We start from the raw sequence: 17,567 nt of genomic DNA, 5'->3' as shown, positions 1-17,567 counted from the left end.
TAGATCAGTTCTGGAAGGCAAATCCTCAAACCAACAGCTCTCCTCTCAAACAAAGTTAATAAAGATATTGGAAACCTCATTATTCCTACTGTAGCTTCTGGTTTAGCAAGAGCCAGAGTTCATGCTGCTTTTGCCTGGTCCAGGTTTTTCTGCTTTTGTCACCAAGGGGACTGGGGGACAGCAGCAGGGGCAACTCAGGGTCTGTCTGTGCCCCCAAAGCCTGCAGAGAGAAGCAGAGGCACCACATGGCTGCCGTTTGTCAGAGCATGTGGTGGCTGTGCAGAGGTGCCACACGTGTGTCAGGGTGTGTGGTGGCTGTGCAGAGGTGCCACACGTGTGTCAGGGTGTGTGGTGGCTGGGCACTGCTCCAGGCACCTGCTTGGGGCAGGGCATGGGTGACACTGCGGTGTTGGTGACAAGAGGGAACACTCGTCCTGCTGCAGGTCTCATCCTTACATGTGGGCCGTCTGTGCCCCGCTCGCTGATGAGCTCAGCCGGCCTCGATCCATGTTCACTGGGGGGAGGTGGTGTGTGGTCCCGCTGAGCCACCCCAAAGCCAGCTGAGGACAGAGACATGAGAGACATGGAGCTCCTCGAGCAGGTCCAGCGGAGACCTACTAAGCTGATCAAGGGACTGGAGAATCTCTCTTAGGAGGAAAGGTTGAGGCAGCTGGGCGTGTTCAGCATGAGATGACTGAGAGAGGAACCTCATCAATGGGTCTTCTCAGCCAGGCTCTTCTCGCTGGTGCTGAGCAATAGGACAAGAGCAGGTAGAAACTGATGCACAGGAAGTTCCACCTGAATATGAGGAAGAACTTCTTTACTGGGCAGTTGACCACGCACTGGAACAGGTTGCCCAGAGAGGTTGTGGAGTCTCACTGGAGATATTCAAGAACCATCTGGACACAATCCTGTGCCATGTGTAGGATGCCTCTGCTTGAGCAGGGAGGTTGGACCAGATGACCCACTGCTGCTCCTTCCAGCCTCACCCAGCCCGTGACTCCGTCGCCCCCAGGCCGTGTCAGCGAGCGAGGCGGCGCGGCCGGCCCCTGACCGCGCTCGTGAAGGCGTTGCCCGCGGGCCGGCGCGGGGCGGTGGACGCGGGGGCCGGCGGCGGGGCGGCTTCCTTCTTTGGCCATGAGCGAGGTTGCGGCATTCGGCCGCCGCCGCCGCCTGCGGGACGCGGTTGAGGAGCGGCGCAAGCGAGGGTTTTCCGACGGCGGCAGCGGCGGGTGGGATGGCCCAGGGCCAGGTCAGCGCCAGGCCAGCGAGAGTGGGGACGCGCAGCAGCCGCAGCAGCAGCGTCGGGGCGGGCAGCTCCGGCGCCGCTTCTACGCTCCCCTCCATGGCCGACCGCTCCAGCCGCACTGCTCGAGAACTGGCCACTGGAGCTCAGTGTGGGCCGGGCCGGGGCGCGGGAGGCCGGAGCCGGTCTGGCACCGAGGCGTGTGCTCCGCAGCGCGGGGCGCGGCGGGCGCGGAGCCTCTCCGGCGGGCTAGGCAAGGGGGAGGTGGGGATTCCTGAGGGGTCCGAGGGAAAAGGGTCCCCCCTTATCGGGGGCGAAGTTTAAAAATGGGAGCTGCTGTTCTAAGGTGAACTAGCGTGACCTGGAAATACACGAAAATAGGAATATTATATGAATGTGTGAAAACAGACGTTTTTCAGAGAAAGTGCCAAGGGCAGCTTTGGATTTATTACGCTTCCCCGTTTGGGGAGTCTGTAGCAGGCAGGGGATGGGCTGCGTGCTGTGACACGGCGTGTACGAGCCCGCGGTGGGTCGTAGCTGTCGCCCCCGTCCCGCATCTGTCGGGCAGGCGTTTTATAAGAAGATGCAGGAAATCCGAAGATAAACCGGGGTGTCTTTCGGGCTTTCGGAGGCTCTGGCAAGCCTTCAAGCTGCAGTGCTGAATGCTGGCGTGTGAGCCTTCGTGTCTTCCAAACCGCCCTTTGCACTTACTGGTTCAGCTGTGGATGTTGTTACCTGTGTACATGCCCACCTCCTCTCTGGGGTGTATTAAATCCTGTAGCTAAAATGTGAACAGCATCATATTCTGAAGCTTAGGTGTATTTTTCCAAAGTTATTGCAAATGCTATATGAATTTCATCGTTGTGCCAAGACATGTCATGTCTTTTTCTGCTTGAAAATTTGACATTCCATAAATAATACTATTTGACTTTTTTTCCCAGTTTGGCCTCATGAGAGATGATTCTTTACCTTTAATCATCTTTCTTGTTCTCTCAGCTCTGCTTAATTACACAGTGTCCTTTCTGAGGTGGATAGATGTGCAGGATGCCACTGATTCACCTCCTCTGGTACTGTTTCAACACACCCTTTCCTTCATTACAGCTGCATATTGATCAACGGCTTTCACAGAACCACCCAGAATGTTTCTAGGACTTTCCTGTAATTAAAAGAGCTCTGTGGGATGCAGGAGTTGCATTTTTCCCTTTCTGCCTGCATTACTTTGCATTATTCAGGAGTGGACTTGATGTGCTGTTATATTAGCCTTTCACTTAGCTTGATTAAATCTCCTTGAAGTCCTTCACAGACTTCTCTGTATTTGACTAAACAAAATCCCAGTCTGCAAACAAGTCTCCCTACTTACTTGCAGGTCTAGTGCATGATGAATATATAATCACAAAATGAGCATCAGAATATGCAAAAATGTGTTTTAAATTTGCTGAGTGACTCTGAAACAAAGCAGACAGTTTGGTTAGCCAGAAATTGGACCTCCAATTAAATTTTCAAGTCTTTCAAACAGGCATAGTTCTAAATGCAGAATAGCCATTAAAAAAAAGTCAAACTAATTTGATAGAAGTCACTCAAGTCTTATGAAGCACAACTAATCAATGTGCCTCACTTCAAAATTATGTGAATGACAGGAGAAAAAGCTTCCAAACCTCTTCATTCTCCAGCTGGTTTGGTTTAACTATAGACCCTTGAGATGTTGCTTGTAAATATAAGTGAAAGTTTGTCAAAGTGAACTACAGTCTTTAATTAAACCCCTCAACAATCCTCAATTCTCAAGTTGCTTAAGGTCAGACAAACTCTGAAGCAACTCTCATCCCTTTGGAAATCATAGAATCAAAGAATGATTTGGATAGGGAGGGACCTCAAAGATCATCTAGTTCCAAATCCCCTTCTGTGGCAGGGACACCTTCCACTAGACCAAGTGGCCCTATCCAACCTAGCCTTGAACACCTCCAAGGATGGAGAGTCCACAGTCTCTCTGGACAACCTGTTCCAATGCTTCAGTGTCCTGACAGTGAAGAATTTCTTCCTAATATATAAATTCTTTCTGTTTGAAGCCATTGTAAAATGCTCCAGTTTGAACAGCCTTCCTTTTCCTCTCTTTCCCTTCACTGTAAGGGCTTATTTTCCAACAGTAATGGGGTATTTTCGTACCTCCCTGATAGGTGTTTGTGGCGGGGCTTTCTTCTGCTTGGAAAGTGAGCAGGAAAGGGGAATTAATTTGGCTGCTGGGGAGTGAGTGCCCCAGGCAGGGGTGGCAAGGGGGGCAGGTGGCACATGTGCCCCTTGCCAGAGCTTGGACCTTCATGTTGCCCTGGCTGCCAAGATATCTCGGGAGCAGCTGGAAGGGGGACCAGAGTCTCTTGTGTATGAGTCACTGTGTTCTGGTGGTTAAGTGAACACATAGTTCTAGGTGTGATGATACATAAGTCAGACTCTTTCTGATTTTGGGTTTTTTTAACCTAATTTTTCGTACTTTTCTTGTTCTCCTTTGGATCAGCCATATTCCCCCACTGTTCATGCTTGTGTTCATGGGACTGCTCACTTGGGAATGGACATTCAGCTGAAGCACCTGAGGATGTCAGAGTGAAAGCCCCTGCTTTGTCTCTGTCTAGTGTGCTCAGCTCCATTTCAGGAAAAAAGCAGCTTCAGATATTTCTTACTTCCTCTGAAAACTTATCTGCACCTCTAGCACATGGGCTTTAACAGTGAGCTGTTTAAGTCAGTCAGTAGTTTAAAGGACAGAGTTATTGCAGCTGTCCTAAGAAAGCAGGTGTCGAGTTTCTCATCTGGAAACAAAAGCACAGGCTGGTCCACCTGTTCCTCAGGGGAATGCTCTGCTCATATAAATGGTATGTAGCAAAGAAAGGCACTGCACAGCTAATTGCTCTTGGACGAGGAAAATCAGAAGTAAGGAATGTATTCTTCAGTCTTAGGTAATAGATGGGCTATTTAGTTGATGTTCAAAGTGGCAAATACACTCCAAGTAAAAATATGATTGGATGTTTTCATCTGTTAGAAAAAGACCATGCTGCTGCATTGAAATAATTGATAACTAGGCATGAATATGAGTATTTTGTGTTCTCTTTTCTTTGCCTTCTATTCTTTGGCTGGTTGTTTCTTTGAGACTTGGGTTGTTTTTCCACTCCTTCCTACAGCAGTCACCTCTGTTAGAAGTTTCTCCTCCAACCTTTTTCTTTTTTTTTTTTTTTTTTTGGTGCCCTGAACAAAGAAAGTAAACATTTAAAGAAACCTGTGAAGTTAAGACACATTTTAGGAAAGAAGTTATGAGAGCCGACTGCAAGGTGTGGTCCTGACACTCTTGCAACAAGTAAGGAGGGAAAGGTGTGCAGTCCCTGCCAGGCCAGGGTCTCTCCTTGGCCTGTAGCTGGGGAGCCACTGGGACCCACCCCAGCACAGAGACGGGCAGAGGCCTTGCTACAAGCCAGGGCAGCAAAACAGATTGAGGCTATGGTGGGTCTCTCACCGTGGTAAAGCCACTCAGTATTTTCTCTGGAGCATTATTTTCCTGAGGTTGATGTATGTGGTTTCCTTTTCATTTTTTTTTCCTACTAGAGCGCTGTTCTGAAATGACCCTGTCCCATTGTTGTGTTGCACTCTATATTGCAGTTGAAAAAATGGTAAAAATAATTCTGAGGAAGCAATTATTGCAAATAAAATAGTTCCTAAGATTTGGTTATGAACTTTCTGTAAATTAATGTAAATCAAAGTTCTAGTTGGTAAACTATGGGTTTGGTTTTGTTTTTTGTTTTTGGTTGTTTTGGGTTTTTTGTTTTGTTTTTTTGGTTTTTTTTGTTTTTTCAGTACACAACATTAATTCTGATAATTTGGCTTTTAGGTCCTACCTCACATACCAAGCTGGGTTTTGGGAGCAGTGATATTTTAGGCACTCTCTTTAGAACTGTACCAATTCAAGATACATCTCTGCAGTGCAGTTTTTCCACATTCTTCTTAGGACCCAGGAAAGCCTGTGGAAATCACAGTTTGATCTGTCTACTGAAGGCAGAACTTTATAGTTTTTAAGTCAATGCAATGATATACAGAATCTGATTTAAAAGCACTATTAAAAATTAAATTCTGCACTTCAAAATTTTTATTTACAGCTTTCCAGCAACCACATTTTTTCAATTGTGAAAATACTATTTTTTTAAAAAGGCATGGCAAGGCATTATGAAAATTTTGCTAGACTTCCTAAATTATAAAGTGAAGACATCTGAAGTATGAAATGACTCCACCTGCCTCATTGCTCTTACTTACTTACTGCTCTTACCAGTCCAAAATAATAATTAAAAGCATTTGCTCTCGGCAAGAATTTGCATTGCATTAACTTTTCCCATTCCTCCTCAGAGCGAACATTAAAGCCAAGGCCTGAAGCCTGTGCTTTCACTGACTAAATTAGGCAAAATATTTTGTAAAACAGAACCATTTCATGAGCAGGCTGCATGTGAAGCATGACTATTTTATATCCCCAAAAGCTCCCATTCTTCTGCCTTCTTTTTCACCCTCTTTTCTCTTCCTGCTGTTTTTCCAAAGTTACCTGTCCTCAGCCAGCCTGTGAGAAAGGAGCAGCAGCTCTGTGCCTGTCTCAAGAGATACACCTTTTTCTGCAGAGGCAGCACCATTTCTGGGCAGTACTCAGTAATGTTGAGGAGCACAGAGCATCTAAGAGACTTAACAATGTTTTGGTTTGTTTCTCCTTTTCTGGCCAGGTTTGATAAACATTTCAGGATAGATGGATGGATTCTCGTGATGCAGCTAGACCTCCTCAGCTGTGTGCTGCAAGTGTCTGAAACTGTCAGCCAGGTTCACGTGATCCTCTGCTTTTCTGTGGGGCGTGGGAATGCAGAGTTGATGGCTTTGGTGCAGCTCTTGCAGCCAGTTTCAGCTTGGCAAGTCCTCTGCAAGCCCCTACCCTCAAGTCTTCAGGGAAAAGCCAAGGGAGTGGGATGTTTCCCTCTTTTGTACCTGGTCTTCAAAGTGTTGCATTAGAGTTCCCAGATGTTCTTTTCTGTATTACTCAGCTGAATACAAAAGCCCTCTCCTTAAAACTGTGGCTGAGAATAAGACATGAATTAAGGAATTGGACTCAGATTTCTCATGTGGCATTTTCACATTGCCCATGGAGAGCTGGGTCTGTGTTGTGCCACGAGGAGGGCAGACCATAGGCACCAAACCACGCAGCTTACTTGAGATCCAGTAATTACAGGGACAGCAGTTCCCAATGGACTTTCCCCTTGCCCTCACTGCATCACATGTGAGTTTCAGCACAGAGAACAGGACTGGAGTAGGGCTCCGGTTTCAGGAGGAACTGACTGACGTGCTTCTCTGCATGCCCAGAAATAGGAACTGCTCCCACAGAAGCTTCCTCCCTCTATGAGTCACTTCATGGAGCATTGATCCATGGAAAGCACCAGTGACAGTGGGGGCAGGAAGTCCAGTTTCTTCTCCCAGTGACCAAGGCACACCACTTGTTGGGGAAGCCCTTGTCACATTAATAAAAGTGGGTGAACTTTGTCCCACTCGCAGGGTTTTCTCCTTTGTGAAAGGGGTTGTTCGGCTGCAAGGCAGCATTTCAGTTTTCTGAGTGTTTGTTGCTTTGCAGGTGGATCACGTGGGTTCTGCACTGCTGGTCTGGGGGCACCACCGGCAGCCAGGGCCCTTTGCTGCCTCCTTCCCTGCAGCTGCCACTTTCACTGCCAAGTTCCCCAATGGACTCGGTCCATTTCCCTTCTGGTTAAGCAGCTGATAATAATTGCCAGTTGGCTGTAAGGACTTCTGCTACATGGTTGTAGGACCATAAGGCTCTCGGTATCCAGATTAACCTTGGAATAGGACAGAACAGCACTATCAGTAAAATAAATAATTGCAGGCTGATTGAATTACTGTTGTTTTGGTTTGCCCCTCCATTTGTTTGTTTTTTAAAACTATACTGAGTCTTGAAAAGTGAAGTTAAGATACAGGAAAAGGTAGTGAAATGAGGGAGTCTGGCTCATGGATAATTAAGAAATGACTGTACTTCTTTAAGCTGAAGTTTAAAAAATAAGTTTTTGGCAGCTATATAGATGAACAGCTATTTTATTATTTAAACATTTTATTTGGTTCAACCATGTACAGGGTAGAGGCTTTCCGTGACGCAGCATCTGCTATGGAACAAGAGAAAGAAATCCTGCTAGAAATGATCCACAATATACAAAACAGCCAGGATATGAGGCACATCAGTGAAGGTGAGAAGCTGCTTTGCCATACCCTCCAACTGACCCAAAGTCAAACCAGCCTGTCCCTTGGGAAGCAGCTCAATATGGTTCCTTGCTGCCAGTAAAGGTGCAGCACTGGAGCCAGCTGAGGCTGTTAAGGGCCACCCATTTCCCTGAGATCCCCTTTTCTTAACTGTAAATTCATGCTGTTTAGGTAGATGAACTACCATTAATGTCATTACTGTATATGTGAAAGCCCATACTCAGCTCACTGATATATTTCCAAAATCAGGCTTAATATAGCTCAGCAGAGGGAGAGACGATTATGATGATTTAATATAGTTGAAACCCCAGCATTTTAATGATTTTGACTACTGGACAGGTTACAAAGTGTACAGCCTGGAAGAACCTGATGATTAAGATCATTGTCGTAGTTGTATGATATTTGGCTTTAAATATATTCCCTAAACCTAGTATTAGGTGCTTTAAATTGCTGGTTTATTGGCTCTTCAAGAGCCTACATGTCAAATATGTTGTGTCCATATTTTAGAAAAGAACCTATGTTTTCAGAAAATAGAAAACCATTTTTTTTCATGGCCTCTAGTTTTCCCTTTATGGTGTTCTGGGATATTGTCTAAATCTCTCCCTCAGTGTGGCACAGAAGGTCAGTTCTGTTAATGAATGTTTCTTGGTAATATTGTACACTTTACTTTAATGTGACACAGTAAGCATTGTGTCAGCAGTAGAAAAGCATTGCTTACATTTTTAGTAGAGCTTAATGCCTCATTTCAAATCAGAAGACACTGGCTTCTATCAAATGAGTAGGACTTTGGCAAATGCAAAAAGCTTATTTCTGGCTTCTGGAAATCTTGTTGATTGTCACTTACTTAAACAAACGTTGTTTATTGCTAAGTTACAGCAGTTTGAGTGTCTTGATGATGCTATTTGCACAAGAGCGTATTTGCCTGTAACCAAGGATACTTTATTGTTTTCAATTTAGGTGAGAGAGAAGAACTTAATTTGACTGCTAATCGCCTGATGGGCCGAACCCTCACTGTGGAGGTTTCTGTAGAAACCATCCGGAATGCCCAGCAGCAGGAATCCCTACTGCATGCCACAAAGATGATTGATGAAATCGTCAATAAACTTCTAGATGATCTGGAAGACGCCAAAATGCGCTTAATATCACTTTACGGTGCGTGCACATCCGACGTGCCGGCAGGACCCATCGATCAGAAATTTCAGTCTGTGGTAATCGGATGTGCCATTGAAGATCAAAAGAAAATCAAAAGGCGGCTAGAGACTCTGCTCAGAAACTTGGAAAATTCTGAAAAGTCCATCACGTTGTTGGAGCATCAGAAATCATCTGTTCGACAGTCTTGCAACAGCAAACAGGATTAATGCATCCTCCCGGCTACTTCTGGCAAGTCGCAGGATAAGCAAGTGCCTGCAAAAAGCACACAGAAGCCAAGAAAAAATTCTCTGTACGAGCGCACGCGTATGTACACATACACACGCACCAAAGTATCCTTGATTCCAAGTTGCAAGCATTTAATGGGTTTTGGTAGCATTGGCATTTTCTTTTGGCAATAAGGAACGCTATCAGTTCCTCTCTAGAGTCAATACCGCTCTATTGCAAATTGTAATTGTGCTTCTGCTGAACTCACAGAAACTGTCAAAATCTAGCCTTTCCTCCATTCTCCTGGGTGTTTTTTAAACTAAAGTTGTTTTGTCCTATCATGAGATTTCAGCTTTTCTCTGTTGTATATGTAGTGTGTGAACCAGACTTTTGGGGGACAAGAGATAAATCCTGGCAATAAATCAAAACCATTAATAAACTGTTTATGGTACTTTCATAAACAACAGAGTGTCCTACACATTACCATTTGTAATTTGGCACTTTTTGAATATTTTGAATAAACATATCACAATACTTACAAGAGACACACAGATACCTCCATTTTTTAACTCAGGAAGTCAAAAGCAATACATGCATCCAGAGGTCAAAACTGAGGCTAGAAATGAGCTCTGGCTCTTGTAATGCCCTCTCCAACCATCCTTCTCCCATTAGCTCACAGTAACTTGAGGTTGCTGTGTATTTCTTTTAAAAGATAATAGAAAGGGGAATTGTATTTTATCAGCTATTACACCACAAATCCACTTTGCATCATCATCTGTGAAGCCACAGAGTGAAACAATTGACTTGTCAACTGGCAGACAAAGTATTTGTGTCTTGTGCATGATACTTTTTATATCCAGTGTTACTTAACTCTTCGTGTGAGTGGGTTTTGGGTTTATTTTTTTCCTTCCACCCTCTCACTCACTCAGCTCACACTGATGATGAGTAATTACTGCTCATCACCATGCTCTGTGGCTGTGGGTCAAAACTAGCAGATTTTAGAGTGTACCTGGAATTTTGCAACCCGCTGTAGTCTGTCAGTCTTGCACTGTTTCACCCAAGGGTGGTGGTGCCCTGAGGGGAGCAGAGACCTCTGTGGCTCAGCCCTCAGCCTTCTGAACTTGGTTCAGGTTAAAGCTCAGCTGGAAGGAGCTGGAGTGATGCCACCAACCACAGCTGCCTTGGTGGCAGTGAGTGTTACAGCTGGAGCATCACACCTGGATGCTCTCAGGGCCCCAGCCCATGGTGGGAGCACTTCATGTCAGGCTCCCAAAACTCTGGAGATCCATGGTTTTAAACTCCTTGGATGGGCAAAAGGGCTCTGCAGGGGAACTCAGAGCTGCACTTCTTGGAAACCTCAGCTGCTACAAGGTCACTGTCACTGCATTTTGTTTGCAGAAACAGCACTTCAGGTGGGTGCTTCAAAAGCAATCAAAGCTTCAGCTTTGAGACTGTGAAAAGTTTGTAAGAGTTTGGTGGAATTAATTCTGTAATTCCACTTTTAAAATCTTCCAGCTATTCAACAGCAATAAAACCCTTTACAATAATACACAGCATGAGTTTTCTCAGAAATCATGCTGTGCAATAGTTAAGTTGAACATAGCTTCTTGTTGCTTAGAATATTCCTTCAATATTTGGGGGTTTTAAGGACATATAGGGTTATTCAGGCAAAAAGTGCTGAGCTTTGTTTTCTCTCTTAAATGCTCACTGTTGTACCACTAGCTAAAGGAATTTTTATTTTTTAAAAATAGTTGGGTTAGAAGGGACCTATAAAAGTCATCAAGTCCAACACCTTGGTAATGAACCTAAGACACTGCCAATTAATCCCTATTGGGGTGTTAAGCAAGCAAATTGTTTTTCTGTGTGCAAAACCGTGTGCAAGAGGAAGCAAGAGTATGTTACCTCTGATATTCCTTGGATACCTGGGTAAAGAGGCAGACACAGACGCTGACTTGTGTTTTACTAAAAAAAAAAAATAAATACCAAAACAACATAAAACCCCCAACTAACAGATTTACCTGTTTCTTTTCAGAAAATGCACCAGGCATCTTTAATATATTAATAATAATTTAATGCCACTTCAATGTCTACAATTATTGATTTAAACCTTGTCACTGTATTGGCCAGACCAATCATGAAAAAGATGACCAGAAAGAGCAGAACAGAATCCATATTTTGTATTTCAACCCCAGGTGAAGAAATCGGAGGCAAGAGCTCAGAAACAGCATTTCTGTTAGACTGGGGTGCCCACACTTGTTTCTTTGAGGGTATCTCATATTCTGTCTTGCATCCCAGCTGTTGGCAACACACGGACTAGAATCAGGCACACAAATTTCTCAGTCAGATTGAGGTTGCACAGCTACAGGGTAATAGCAATTTTTTGAAATTTAATATACTGACAATTTAATATAACCACAAAAGTAATGACTTGTATCAGACCAAACAGTAAGCAAACAAACATGTTTTAAGTTGCATGATGCAACAAGTGTCACACAAGAACAGCAGAATTAACTTGTAAGGATTTTACAGGAATGGCATACACAGAATATTCAGTTTTAAACACTGATTTTTCTACTTGAGGATTTATGGTATGTTGACCTTTTTTTCTAAAAATCTGTTACATTTAACTTGAGATCACAATGGTGATAAAAACAGTTACATACATTATCTGTTTTAGCCACTCACATTTAAGTCATTTATTAGTAATGATACATCTTTATCCTTGCAATGATGGTGGTATTCCTCCTGGCCCAGATTAATTTTTAATTTTTTTGACCAACTTTAGTCAGTTCAGCAGAACTGACAAACTATTTATCAGTATTACCCTACTACTAGAAACCAGAGAATGAGTCTAGTTCAGTACTAGGACTCACCTGGCTTTGAGATGACTCATATAGAAGACTTTGACAAGGAACATTAGCAAGTTTTTCTTATTCCATTATAGCATCTTTCACCTTAAATCGAAGAATTGCTGTGTTTGTCATTCTATAATTCTGATTACCTATTTGCATGCCATATTTAACAGAAATATTTTCTTCTGTCAATATTATTTGTGCATTAGAAAGAAAATATGCACAACTGTTGCTTCCTACAAAAAGATGGCAAGGTCGCTTTGATGAATTCAAGCCTGTTGGACCATTTTTGCTCTCTAATTTTGCTACAATTAGTGTTCAGGTACTGCAACTTCAACCCAAGGTCTCTGACCCTGTGAGGAAAGCAGTAGGGGCTCAGGTACCGTCACTGGAATCTGAGCAGCACGTGTATTATCTTGCTGCATAACAGAACTCCCACACAGGGTCTGCAAATCATGAATACAAATCATTCATTCTGTTGTTATCTGGCAGCTCTCAACCTGAAGGGGTGAATTAACAGGTTCAAAGCACAGGCTCACTGAGTCTTAAACATGTACCCCTGCATAACTCCCAGAGAGTGCTGCATGTTCAGCTGCTCAGTACCCTTTAGTTTAACATACTTCTACAGAAGTGATGCAAAACTACGTGTCAGATACGCTGCAGCCCAATAATGAAGAAAATAAAGTCAAATTTTACTGAAGCATAAGAAAATTAAACAGGAAGACAGATAGTAATTCTGACTACAAAAGGTAAGTTTTGCCTTAAATACTGAAAATAAGAAAGCTCCAAAATTGTCTTAAGTGGAATATTTAATTTTCTTTTTTAAATTAACCACACACACACAAGCATAAAAATCTTAGTGTGATCAGTCTTACAACTTTGAGATTTGTTATTTCCAGTTGGAAATACATCCCTAGCATTACCGCTTTGCATCTAACGATGTCCCATGTACTGGGAGAACACCCATTCACTGAATGGATACAACATGGGAGTGACAGAGCTGCAGCATCATTCATGCTCTTTAGTGAATCTTTATTTCACTAAGGCATTAACAACTACTGAAGTTTTCTGCTAATGGCAGTGTTATCAGCCAAAAGCAAAGAATTTAGGCAAGATTCAGATAATACAGCCAATGAACTGTTCAAGAGGTATAAACAATATACAGGAGTGCAATGAACATAAGTCTCACAGAACAAAACTGTCTTGTGGCAGGAGCATCTGTTGCTTCTTAATCCAGGCTGCACGGGCATAACAGAGCTACATCCTCACTACATCCTCCCGTGTAGTCAGAGGGATGCACAGAGAAGGCTCTGCACCTGTAGGTTTTGCTAACAAAAATATATGACATTTTAATAAGAACACTTTGAGTGAAGAATGATTGTAATAAAAATTATTCACGTGGGACAACACAAGTGCTAAAACATTTAGGTACATCTCTTCAACCAAAAGGCAAATGTTACTGCCACTGAAGAGTGATATGAATACCTAAGGGTTCCTGCAATATGCAAGTCATCTGGTTTACACCTACATACTAACCCCAGTAGGATAAAGAACCAAAATTTGCAAGCAGCGTATATGCAGAGCACTTTGCAGAAAAATGCTAATTTGGACAGTCTCCTTTTCAGTTGTATTGGAGAACAAACACTGCAAGGTTACAACAAAGAAAGAGCTACTTTAGATTTAAGATGGGAATGAAATTAAAACTCAGCCAGTGCTGCAAATAACTAATCCTGCACTAAAGTATATGTACTACATTTCAACATATGCTAAATTTACAGTCTGTCAAGTCCCCACCTATGAGAATTTCTGCTGAGTTTTCAGTTCTTAAAACAGTGATTTATAGTGACAGACTTTAAATACAAACAACCTGCGTTAAGAGTATAATGTTACAGTATGGTGTGTAATAGTACAAATGGTCATTATACATAATAAAGACTTACTTTTCAGTATGCTGTACAAAGTCAAGGCAAAAAAAGATGTTTCAGACACTTTTTTTTTCTTTTTCAAGAGAAATGAATAAAACATGTAAAACTGGCAACAGACAATGAAATGCAAAAACAGTTGTCAAAATTCTTAATGCATACACTCTACCCTAAGTTGTAAGGTGGCCCCATGATGTTCAACCATCTTATCCCCATCTTATCCCTACTTCTTAAATTGTTAAGACAGATAGGATTTTACTCCACTTATACATACAGTGATTAAATGCATGTGTTAAAAAATAAAGGCCTTTATCCAAGAGAAAATACAGGAAACATTACAGTGAGGAGCACACGGTTTCGCTGCAATAGCAGAAGGGACGGAGTGCCTTGAAGGCCGCAACAGGAGATCTCTAACAGCTTGTCAAAGAAACAACGGTACTCGGTAGAAAGTCTAATACAGTAAACACAAAATACAGAGTTCAGAGATCTTTAGTGTTTGTGCATAACTTGCCACCCATTTCTCTCCCTGCAGACAGTGGGAAAAAGAATACATTTCAGTTTTCATACTCAATGACTTAGAAACAAAGTCAGTCAAGCTCCTTACATGAATTCACATAGTGAAAAGTCCTTCCTTCAAAAATATACAGGATCACTCAACTCATTTTCATTCTCATACACCATTTAAAAAACTATTAAAACTCTGATTTTTTTAAGCAGCATATTTTGCATTTGTCAGTGGCAGACTTGTTGTAGAAATCTTAGAAAGTTAAAATTATATCATACCATACAAAACCATGTAAACAAAATGGATAGTTTTTAAAAGGCATGCATGCTCTTGAAGACGATTATAAAGTGTTTATCTTTGCTAAATAAAAGGTATCTTGCTTAGCATTTTTAAAAGCACCGTAGTGATTTAGGAGCCTAAGCCCAAATAACCTTAAATTAGATTTGGGCTCCTAAATATCTGAATCAATTCTGTAAAATTACTGAAGCACTTTAAAAATTTTTTGCCATGTCTCTGATCTTGCAGAATTAGATTTCCTTAACCAGCAGCTAGCTTTGAATCTGAGACAACATTCAAGAATGTCTCATTAATATAATCAGCTGCAAGTTTTTGGATCCTCCATAACTTAGTTCATGGTATCTACGAAAAAATTTTCTAATAAGATAAATACTTCGTGACACCACTTTGCAAGTCCCTTTTTCACAGGATAAAACAATCAAATTTGAACAAGAATATGACCTATGTTCCTTCTGAGTAGCTATTAGTGTCATTTGTTCAACCTGTTAAGACTGAGAAAAACAAACTTACAAAACATCTGTAGCATAGCATTAGGTAAAAAGGAGCATTTTTGGCACCATACATTTTTAAATCTAAGCTTTTAGGCCCAAAGTATAGCAAGTTCAGTGTACCCAGTGGCAGCTGGGAAAGCCTCATCTGAAATGCAACATTTTTAAAGGACAGTTGGAAGATACTATTTTATGATCATTAACTGATCTCCAAGTAACACACACACTGGAACCAAGCCTAAATATTCATCCCAAACGTCGACATATATACCTTAATACACATATATATATAATGCAAGGATCTTGCACACACTTGCCAGAATCCATATTGATATGGTCAGCGATAAAATGCAGGAGTGTCTTTTTGTTCTTCATTTACCTTCTTAGTGTCCTGACTAACAAATTCTAACGTTTTCTTTGAAGTTTAGCTGCATGGTTGCTATGTTACCTTGGGCCACAGAGTTACAGTCTGTACCTATGCTTGTACTTATTATCCTCATGTTAAATGTGCTTTGCAATTCAGCAAGACCTAGTTCATAGCTCTGTAAATAATTCCTTGAAAAAGGAAAAGCTCGCCTAATTTTTACAGTGCCCAAGGCAGCCAAGGTTCTGTGTGTTGCCACCAGGTGTCTCACACCACACAACAAACCCACAGCATCAGCAAGTTCATTTAAATCCACCCTCTATAAAGGATCCCACAGGCACAAGATTTGCTAAAGCACTGATAAAAATACCTCTACAGCTGGTTTTATTCTGTATTCAATTGCACAACTTCATCCAATTCACTGGGTTGCTTTATTTCCTTTAAAAGTGGTCTAAGGTATACTGCAGTTGCTAAAAGGACTTCTGTTTTTCTTGGTCCTCTGTTTGTTGGGTTTAAGGTTGATGACATCTCCACCATTAAGAGTGCTAGAATTTTGGTTGGAGTGACTTCCACCAGCTGTATTAAAAACACCTACAGAATTTAAAGATAAGAAAAGTATTTGTATTTCTTTATTTCCTGCGGCATAATACATTTAACACTTAAGAAGCAACACCCGCTAAGGCACAGCTCTGCACCTCAAATGCATACGCTAGTTTTTAAAAGCTTTATCTATTTCTGGGTCAATTTTGCAGCTAAATTGGAAGCAGAGGCAGTTGCAATTACTAGCCAGGCAGTATTTAAAGCTGGCATGCATCTGTGTAATTGAAGGGCAGTATATGAACTCATGTGTGTACGCGTATGTTACTAACTGCACAAAGTTATGGGTAGTTGAGTAATATAATAAAAGAAAAACATGACAATTTTAAATTCAGAAACTTTGCTGATACAAAGGTAAGTAAAAGACCTGAATAAAAAGGGAGAGCTTTAAGGAAAATAAACAAACTGACTCAGAAATGCTTTAAAGGACTACAGAAGTTCAATGTTTCCTTACAAAAGGCAATTTAAAAAGTCCTTCAGATTGCATGCCAGACTCTTTCCCTGTGAGTCTCTTAAGTCCACACCAAGATGAGCAACACTAATTACATTTAAAAAAACAACAAGCATCCTTTCTGAAGTCCTTGCACAATCTTGTTTAAGTGAATTTAATAAAAGGACACTCGCCAAACAGTAGCTAGAAACTTTTATACATCAGTTTGACAGTCTTGTAACTTTTAAGAGTCACAAAGTTATTTTACAGAAGGAAAGAGATGATATCCTAAGATAGGAAGGTAATAATTAGATCCTGATTCACCTTGTATTAATTCCATAAGGAAAGAGATGAGAACACAAGCTTTGATGGAACAAAATACTGTTTCAGGGGTTTTTTTTATTACAGTATACATACCAATCTTGTTACTGCTTGTATGTACTAGTTCTGAATCTTCAGCTGTTTGTTGCTTGAGCTTTTGAAGATACTTATCAGCCAAATACTTAAAAACTGGAATGTTAAAAAGAAAAAAGGTACATCACAGAATGCTTAAAATCTTCATATTAATAATAACGCATTTGTATCAAAATTCTGCAGTGGCAAAAGTGCATTCAACATCACAGGTTTAGCCCAATCTGGTGAGTGATTCTCAGCAGGCCCATGTACCTGGGCAGAATCCAGGTTAGTCCAGTGTCTGCCCAGGCCTTACAGTGTGCAGCACTGGAGTCTTGCACATAAGCACCTCAATACTCCTATAAAAAAGCTGGTACATATATATTGCCAAATGTTCCAATTCATGCAACTTGGAATTTTTTTAAGTTGTGTAGGAATTTAATACATATATTTTGTTTGCAAGAAGCCTTAGAATAATAACAGTCATGTAAAGTAAGTCTATTAATAAAACTTGGCAGCAACATTTTTCTAATTAACACCACAAAAGACAGAGACTGAAAATTATAACAGTACTCTTATGAAATTAAATATATGCATTAAAAAGAGGTACTTGGGAACTAATAAAATATCATCAGGATTAAAAAGGCTGCACAAAATGCAATCTTTTAATTTACTTTATTTAAATATAGCAATGAAATAATTGCTTATATCAATTATTTATTAACTATTAACAATTACATACAATCCTAAACATCCACTGGTCAGATTATGTGACCAATACATCTATTCTAGAACAAGCAGCAGTCACAAGTATTGAGGCCATGTTACTGAGAACACAACTGCACTGGGTGGG

The 17,567-nt window shown here is 41.5% G+C and overlaps 2 protein-coding genes across 3 annotated transcripts in view; one reads left to right on the top strand and one right to left on the bottom strand.

Moving 5' to 3' along the window:
• The first annotated feature begins 1,557 nt into the window (after window positions 1-1,557).
• Window positions 1,558-9,305, top strand: BAG2 (BCL2 associated athanogene 2). The gene is made up of 3 exons (XM_018078382.1): window positions 1,558-1,592; window positions 7,388-7,497; window positions 8,468-9,305. The coding sequence occupies exons 1-3, from the start codon at window positions 1,573-1,575 to the stop codon at window positions 8,866-8,868; spliced, it is 531 nt and encodes a 176-aa protein (XP_017933871.1). The 5' UTR covers window positions 1,558-1,572; the 3' UTR covers window positions 8,869-9,305.
• Window positions 9,306-10,920: 1,615 nt separating this feature from the next.
• The window catches only part of RAB23 (RAB23, member RAS oncogene family), a 12,120-nt gene continuing 5,473 nt past the window's right edge, over window positions 10,921-17,567 (bottom strand). Inside the window, exons 5-7 of one of the 2 annotated variants that reach the window (XR_001921383.2) lie at window positions 16,739-16,831; window positions 15,665-15,885; window positions 10,921-14,166 (exon numbers count right to left, since the gene is read on the bottom strand). Coding sequence is in view for 1 of the 2 variants with exons in the window: in XM_008921283.3 (XP_008919531.1) it covers window positions 15,746-15,885; window positions 16,739-16,831 (233 nt within the window). In the remaining variant the exon portion in view is untranslated. Of the gene's footprint in view, window positions 15,886-16,738; window positions 16,832-17,567 lie in introns of both variants that reach the window. The other variant, XM_008921283.3, reaches the window with a different exon arrangement.

This window comes from Manacus vitellinus, unplaced genomic scaffold, assembly GCF_001715985.3.
Source record: "Manacus vitellinus isolate BGI_N305 unplaced genomic scaffold, ASM171598v3 scaffold_4_pilon, whole genome shotgun sequence".
Taxonomy (NCBI): domain Eukaryota; kingdom Metazoa; phylum Chordata; class Aves; order Passeriformes; family Pipridae; genus Manacus; species Manacus vitellinus.
The sequence above is the reverse complement of the archived record's forward strand: the minus strand, read 5'-3'. Positions and strand labels throughout refer to the sequence as shown.

Coding starts and splice junctions, on each gene's coding strand:
- BAG2 (XM_018078382.1), top strand. CDS start 1,573: ATGGGAGCTGCTGTTCTAAG. Junction 1,593..7,387: donor ATGGGAGCTGCTGTTCTAAG/GTGAACTAGCGT, acceptor AACCATGTACAG/GGTAGAGGCTTTCCGTGACG. Junction 7,498..8,467: donor TATGAGGCACATCAGTGAAG/GTGAGAAGCTGC, acceptor TTTTCAATTTAG/GTGAGAGAGAAGAACTTAAT.